The sequence below is a fragment of the Daucus carota genome, chromosome 2, assembly GCF_001625215.2.
Source record: "Daucus carota subsp. sativus chromosome 2, DH1 v3.0, whole genome shotgun sequence".
Lineage (NCBI taxonomy): Eukaryota > Viridiplantae > Streptophyta > Magnoliopsida > Apiales > Apiaceae > Daucus > Daucus carota.
Window position 1 is genome coordinate 38,216,069 of NC_030382.2, and position 7,541 is coordinate 38,223,609.

Sequence of the window (7,541 nt, forward strand, 5' to 3'; positions counted from 1 at the left end):
AACAATTAGCAAAGTATAACAATTAGTTAAATGGACTAGGCTAACATGCTATGGCGTTACCGAAACTCGTGTCCAACCCAATTAAATCGGGTTACTCATTTTTTAATCCAATTATCAATCGGGTCAAAAAAGTTCGGATTGATTCGGGTGAAATATGGTCGGTTTGGATTGGTTCGGTCGGTTTCACCAACCCGTGTACACCCCTGGATACTGTTGGAGCAGATTAATTTCCCATATTCCTCATATTTTGGTTTAAGACTCCAAATAGGGAAGCTATGGAGTTGCTCTAAGTACCAAATTTTATGAGTTTGGTGAGTTTTGATCGGTGTGGTTGGTGAATTTACACGGGATTCATTATTATAAAGAAATAGAAGCCAATTAAAATCATTTAAACTTATAAATTTTAGTGTTTAACATGTGCCATGACTCGTTAGCACAACATAGAAAATCCGATACTAATATCGCTCCTCTCTTCATTTTTGTACGTAGATGGTTTGACTCTCTCACACAGAACAACACACAGACATCGTTATAATTGTAATTTTTAAAATTTTCAATCAAAATTCTAATTTACAAAAAGGTTATTCAAAATAATGATCATCTTGACTTTAACTACGGAGGTCGGAGATTATGAAACTATTCTGTACCGTGAGCATCATTGTTTTGTTTGTCGCTACTGTACTGTTAATAGTAGTATTTTATTTCGTAATTCCAATTAATGTAAGGGTTATTGTAAAGTTCGAGTCGTAAATTGATTTTATCATTTGTTGATAAAAATAATTGATTTTGAAAATATATATTCACTACTTTTTGAAAAATCATATTTTAAGGGAAATATGTTATATCATCTGACTATCATGAAAAAAATTATAAAAACAGGTGAAAAATTGATCAATTTTAAAATTGTTCATCTCTTTGGAGAAGTAAATTTCCAGAAAATCATATCTTTTTTAAAACAATTTTACTCCTCCATCGTGTTTCTCAAAATATGAACCATAAAATATTTCCCGGCAAACAAACTAAAGCTGAAAGAACAACATTGATAGCATAGAGAAAAAGGGTGTTGGCACTTTGCAGTAAAACTTAAGCTTTATCGTTCAACATGTCCAACCTGAGAAAATGGTCGATGATGTGATAGACAAACGAAGTTAAAAAAAATGGTTTAATGAACACGCTGGCGTGTTTTATTTCTTCTTGTTTAATTTTATGAGTTGTAGCTTAAGAAACGCGTGTGCATGACTTGTTTATGCTTACAATGCATCTATGTAGTGTCTGAAATGCAAAAGGAAAACGCAGGTCCAACCAACGTAGATAGATACGTAAACACTAACGAGTCTGACTCGGAGAGTGGCATGGGATTGAAGTGGAGAATCAGGTTGAAGTGTTACAGGGTTATAAATATCTGATATTATATATTTGGTTGAGTGTTGTAATTAATATATTCAATTTTGAAAAATTAAATCATTAAATTATATTAATTAAATAAACTGATCAAATTATTTTTATTATATATTTTTGTATTATCAATTATTCTTGTATTAAATTTAGTAATGTTTAATTACTTAAATAGAGAAAAAAAACAAAAATAAAATTGATTCACATACCTCATATCCACCTCCTCTTTTGGGTATCAAAACACATAAAGTGGGGGTTGGAGGTATGTGTTTGAAATAGGGCTGCCAATTTTATCCGACTTAATGGATACTCGATCCGTGCCAACTTGTTTGAATTTTTCCAAACTCGATTTTTTGGTTCCGGATTCAGATTTTTTTTCAAACGTGGAAAAGTTTGGGTGTGAATTTGAATCTTATGTATATCGAACTAAAACCTGCCCCAAAATCCGAAATTCTTTTCAAACCTAATCTGTACCCAAAACCCGAAAATAAATGCTCGATGAGACTCGTAAAACCACTGAGCCAAGTAATATGAAGTTCGCCTTATAAAGTATTCAAATTGTTCGAACTCGGTTTGATTATTGTCGAATCGAATTCAAATATTTTATGAACCGAACGAGCAATTGATTATTGTCGAATCGAATCCAAATATTTTATGAGTCGAACACGAATAGCCGATAAACAACCTGACTCATTTACACCCATCACAGAATTTGAACAAGCTTCAACAAATTTAGACTCGTTTGTTATGACACCACACTCATTTGATGCCCATGGCATGCTTTCTTTGTTTATGGGTCGAACAATTGTGAAGCCGGAGGATCTTTTGGGGTAATATTATTAAAGATAAAAGCTCTATTTCTGCTCTGATTGTAGTCATAGGTGTTTTCAATGTGGCTGGGGAAGTTGTTGATAAAATTGGCGGGCATTCAGACATATTCAGGAACTTCAAAGATTCATGAATAATCCAAATCTAATTATTATTCCTTAAAAAGGAATTTCATAATATTTTTGAAACTATTGGTCTTGTTTTGCTTAATTCGAACTGGATGGTATAGAATAACTTCACAGGTCTTTTTCGATCTGCTGGGAAAGAGCATAGCATTTCTGGGACAAAACTTATGAGTAACGAAACGTTTGATTAAGCAAACTCCGCATCTTTGGGTAAATTTCAAGATCAAAGTCGAATCTATTGAAAGTAAAAGGTTTTTTCTTTTGCTAAATAAAAGTAAAGGTTTTACCAACTAAAGCTGATTTGAACTGGTGAATTCAGAAGATAAGCCTGTGCAGTTTTGTGCAATGCATGGCTTCCGTTTCTTGCAATTGCATTTACAGAGGAACATTCACTCTGTCGCACATTTTCAGAAGATCTGAATGTATCTGATCTCCTCCCATCTCTGGACCAGTAGCTCCAGCAGCAACACGAAGCACATCTTCAATCATCGCCAAATTTCCCATTATGTCTACATGGCCAGAACTCTCCAGGCCCCTTCCCTCAAACAAGCTTGCAGGGGGCTTGTGCCGGTATTCTCTTATATACGTAGCACTCCCTGATGGATTGAACCTGGTTTTTCCTTTCCACCCTTTGGCACACATGAATCCACTACTCAGAACTGGGACGGTCTCATCACCATCCACAAAGTATATTCCAGCCTTCAAGCAGTCATCGCTTCCATCTACAGAGTTATCAATCCGGAAAGGAATGCCCTTACGCTTATCAGAAGAAGGTGACATCTTGTATACATATGATCTTTCGGTTGGAAGCCCAACTCCATACAAACAATAAATCTCCATATCAGGAGCATCAGGTAATCTGAAAACAGAGATATCAATAATTCATGTCAGATATTCGCTGGAATTCACAGAAAGAGTGAGTTTAAGAGGCAAATACTTTTTTTAAGGCTTATTAATGCTAATCAGATGATGCATTTGACTTCAGGTTAAGTGCAACTGTACCAGGCTGCAATACTTACTTGGTCTCAAGTGGATTTGACCAATATTTGTGATGGTTATATTTTGGATCTTCAAGATTCTCCGCTATCCCATGCGAATAATGAGCCTCGGCACGCCGCATCATTTTCGGAGCCACATATCGAAGAAGATCAACAAGATCTGTGGTTGTGTAGACTTTCTTTTCGACAATTTTATCAAAACTTTCATGGCTCATTTCATCGAATTCTGTCCTGAATTTTCCATGGGATGCATTCAAATTGGTGGAGATACTTGTATGCATAAAGTCCTGTCAACAAAAGGGTATACACAATTAATTTCAATAATTTAGAAGATGTTTGCAGCAGTATCGCTATCGCTTACTGTGTACTAGTATTGAACAATTTTAAAGAGCTGAATGAACAATATGTTTTTCAGCATAACTAAACAATGTATTATCCGGGATACGCTTAATAAGATATTTTATGAAGGACACGTGTCTCCTCGTGCCTCTTACTAATTCCGTCCCTGACACTCAGATAAACTGTCAGTTGCACTTGCAGAGTCGAGCATGGATGGTTCTTGGTATTAAAATACTCCAGACCACTTAACATGCTTTACTGACCTTGCACCAGGTATGCTTAAATACTTCCTTGATTTCACAGAAAAGTTTTTTACAAGGAAAACCACATCGAGCCAATTAACCCAATGGGGTATCTCAGTTGATAGATAATATCATTGTTCATGGAGACAAAAAAAAGGTAAAAGGCTTGCCTTTGAAAAGGTGGGAAGCTTTGAAGAATGTACTTGCGATGCTTCCTGTCCGAAAGAAATTACCCTTCCATATTTTTTTGGGTGATTAACTTGTAACGAGCTATTTTCTTCGCTGCTTTTACTATTATTTTCTCTTGAATCTGCTTGAAAGTGTCTCTTCTTTTCTAAACCACACTCATAACCTTCTTCAGGAGACCAATCCAAGTTGCCCCAGACGGCCTCTCCTCCTTTTGGTAACAAGGAGATTATAGAGTCCCATGTTCGAGATACCCTCATAACATGTTCCACAGTCTGAAGTCCAAATAATTCAGATTCCAAAAGACCAGAAGCCATTGCTCTGCAAGCTCAAAAAAAATGTTAAAATTACATCATAGTTATCTTAATTCAAAAAATGTTAAAATAATGTATTCTGCCTTGAAATTTAGTTGTGATTGTGGTGGGGCTGCTTAGCCATCAATTGAGACAAGAAATCATCAGGAATTGACATTTTTCAGAACTAAGCTTTACAATATGAAAAGGGTTATTCTATATTGTAGAGTCGGCTTCTTATTATCATGTCATTTAAATCATCATTTTGATTTTATCAAAAACTGGTAACTTATGGAAGCCAATATGTATCATAGTCATCGTCAGAAAGAAAATTATGCCAATTCTAACTAGTATAAAGCCACGTGCATATGCAGAAAATGGTGATTGCTCCTACAAATCCATAATACCTACTAATAATTATATCTTAACATGAACTTTTAACAAATGAGTTAAGTTTCCATTTGAAGTAGAAAAACCCGAGTTCAAGCAGAGACAGTATAGACACTAACCTGATGATAGATATGTCCTTCCCCTCAGCAGATAGAAGTGTACTAAATGCCTTTGGAACACCAAGATATGTAGGTCCGATATTCACTACTGCTTTGATGTGCTTTGCACACCAACCAGGACCTCCCCCTCCTCCCATTGGAGCAGGTGCTTCGACCCATTTAAGGAAGTGCAAGAAATAAACTGCGCCCATTGAGTGGGGCAACACTACCACTTTCTTGTCTCCATTTGTTGCATACATGATCTCAATTTGAGCCTTCAATCTGCTGAGAGATCGGTCCCTGACCTGCTCAATTCCGTTAAAAACTGAATCAGATGCATACATCACAATCCTAGCGCTTTATATATTTTTATTTAGCTATTAAAAACTTTTGTGTGGGTAGCAGATTACCTGCTCGGCTAGCTAAGATTAGAGGCATTGCACAACCACAATCACAGTAGATCATATAAAAGATAGAATTAGATTAACTATGCACGCATTACTATTCTATGTATACAATGCAGAAACAGATCTCATCTGTGAAAAACATGGCTAAACTTGAAATGATGCAAGATTAAAAAAGCACATGCTAGCAAGTTGTAAATATGACTCAATGTATGGTTTATACATTATATATCTTTGTAGTTCCGGGGGATGAATAAATTGATTAACCTAAATCACTGAATTGCTGCATCTGGTAGAGTAAGCGTAAGGAAACAAGAAATGATAAAGTATCTGGTATAATGTGCTTATGAGATATTAATAACGAAACAAGAATTTACCTCTGTATTTTGAAAAGACAGCCTCCAATCATATGCAGCCATATACATATTTCTATCTTCATAACCTATTTGCGCCAAATTCTCAATTAAGACAGCCCACACAAAATAACCAGGCGCAAAATAGTCAGCTGCAATTAGTCCTGGAACAGGACGCACTCGGATTCCAGGTGGATCAAGGCCGGTCTCATAATCCAGAGAGAGATGTTCTGTCCAACACAATGGACTGCAATCAACATTAAAAATCAGTTAATCCAGATCATGGATTATATACGCAAACCTTAATCTGATCCTATAAAAAACTGAAATAGCATTGGATAAAGTATAAAACTTGACCTTCTAAAGATATTCGTACATCCACTACCCCAACCGCCCCAGAGGCGCTTGCGAAACAAGGGTGCAGCACAAGGTTTCCCCTCCCATAGTTCAAGGCCTCCGGTAATAATACCAGGCACCAGAACAACCGGATGGTTGGCAACCACACCTTCCCGCTTCATCCGAGCCCCGGGAAATTCAGGTAATTGAACTGCAGGCATACTAGCATGAATAATGTACGCCAAAAACACCAGAAGAAGCCATGAAGTAGTACACATACATCCAATCAACCAACAACAACTGTTTATGCATTTGCAAGCCCTGGACCTCTCCCTCTTGTTCTGCCTCCCCTTTTCAACCTTTTCAGTCACTTTCCCATCACTTGACAAAACCCCATCATGATCATCTTTCCTATCACTATCAGTAGCTTTAACAACCTTTTTCTTTTCAGAGGCTTCATTTGATTTAAACCTCAATAAAGATGAAACCTTCACATGCTCCATGAAACATGATCTCAAGAATCTCATCACTGAAGCCAATGAACCCATTGCACTACCAAATTTACCCTTCAACTCAAAACTATTCATCACAGAAAGAAAAAAAAATTATCCACAAACCATACAACAATTAATTCAACAAAAACAGCAACTTCCAACACAATTCCTACTAGCAATCAAAAACAAAAACAACCCATAACACAAAATCAATATCACAACTAATTCACAACATCAAAGTAAAAAAACAAAAAAAAGTTACCAGACAGCTAAAAAATAAAAGTAAAAACAAGAAGCACACCAGCCTGAGTGATAAAGAGAAGAAACTGATATAAAACAGGTGAGTAAAAGATGGTAAGAGGTTGGAATATATGAGGGTCTGAATTGTAAAATGAATACTCACGTGGGTAAGAACAAAGCTGAGAGTTGTGTCCTGGTGGGTCAAGAACCAAACTAACAAATATTAAAAAAAACCTTGTAACAATGATATGTATGTAGCATATATGAATGTACTTGAAGCACACAGCAGCAAAAAGGGAATACAAAGTTGTTCTAAGCTACAGATACATTATACATAGTAGAAGTAAATCAAAGCTGTTACCTCAGCATGTTGTCTGTGTGCAGGACATCTGTCTTCACAAAACCTTCCTCAGTTATCACCACATTTTTTTATCCGTTTTTGGGTGTGGGCCCTTTTACCATTTATTGAAAGGAAATATGGTACAAAGAATTTTGGCATTATTTAAAGCATTACCAAAGATTTTAGAAAAAGAGTGTCTTTCCAAAAAACGAATGAGCTGTAGGTGATCTTTATCCTTTATTATGGTACTATAAGAAAATCTATGTACAAAGAAATTATAAAGTGGTATTAAAAAATTAGTAATTTTTTATGATACAAAATTCTGGAAAAAAATTAAAACAAACATAAATTCTTTCGATTTAAGAATTTTATGTAAATTGGCCTACACTACAATATTAGAGGTTGTTTGAGTAAACTTAAAAAAATTGTTTATAGCATAAAATAAAGAACCGAACAAGAAATGAGATGTAAATTAATACT

At 35.6% G+C, this 7,541-nt stretch overlaps 1 protein-coding gene across 4 annotated transcripts; it reads right to left on the minus strand.

The window, feature by feature from the left end:
* Positions 1 to 2,513: 2,513 nt before the first annotated feature.
* On the minus strand, positions 2,514 to 7,105 carry LOC108206149 (putative phospholipid:diacylglycerol acyltransferase 2). Of its 4 annotated transcripts, none has more exons than XM_017376350.2 (7): positions 7,083 to 7,105; positions 6,009 to 6,566; positions 5,676 to 5,898; positions 4,916 to 5,199; positions 4,098 to 4,434; positions 3,368 to 3,633; positions 2,514 to 3,207 (listed from the first exon to the last, which is right to left on the minus strand). In XM_017376350.2, the coding sequence occupies exons 1-7, from the start codon at positions 7,088 to 7,090 to the stop codon at positions 2,724 to 2,726; spliced, it is 2,160 nt and encodes a 719-aa protein (XP_017231839.1). In that variant the 5' UTR covers positions 7,091 to 7,105; the 3' UTR covers positions 2,514 to 2,723. The 4 variants fall into 4 exon arrangements, with proteins under 4 accessions (XP_017231839.1, XP_017231842.1, XP_017231841.1 ...); XM_017376353.2 differs by lacking the exon at positions 7,083 to 7,105 and adding an exon at positions 6,885 to 7,025; XM_017376352.2 differs by lacking the exon at positions 7,083 to 7,105 and adding an exon at positions 6,783 to 6,878.
* Positions 7,106 to 7,541: the final 436 nt, after the last annotated feature.

What these genes read in the sequence shown, in the direction of transcription:
- LOC108206149 (XM_017376350.2), bottom strand. An exon ending in TGTCTTTTCAAAATACAGAG is followed by an intron (nt 5,200 to 5,675) that starts GTAAATTCTTGT and finishes GGAATTGAGCAG; the next exon opens with GTCAGGGACCGATCTCTCAG. An exon ending in AAGGACATATCTATCATCAG is followed by an intron (nt 4,435 to 4,915) that starts GTTAGTGTCTAT and finishes TTGAGCTTGCAG; the next exon opens with AGCAATGGCTTCTGGTCTTT.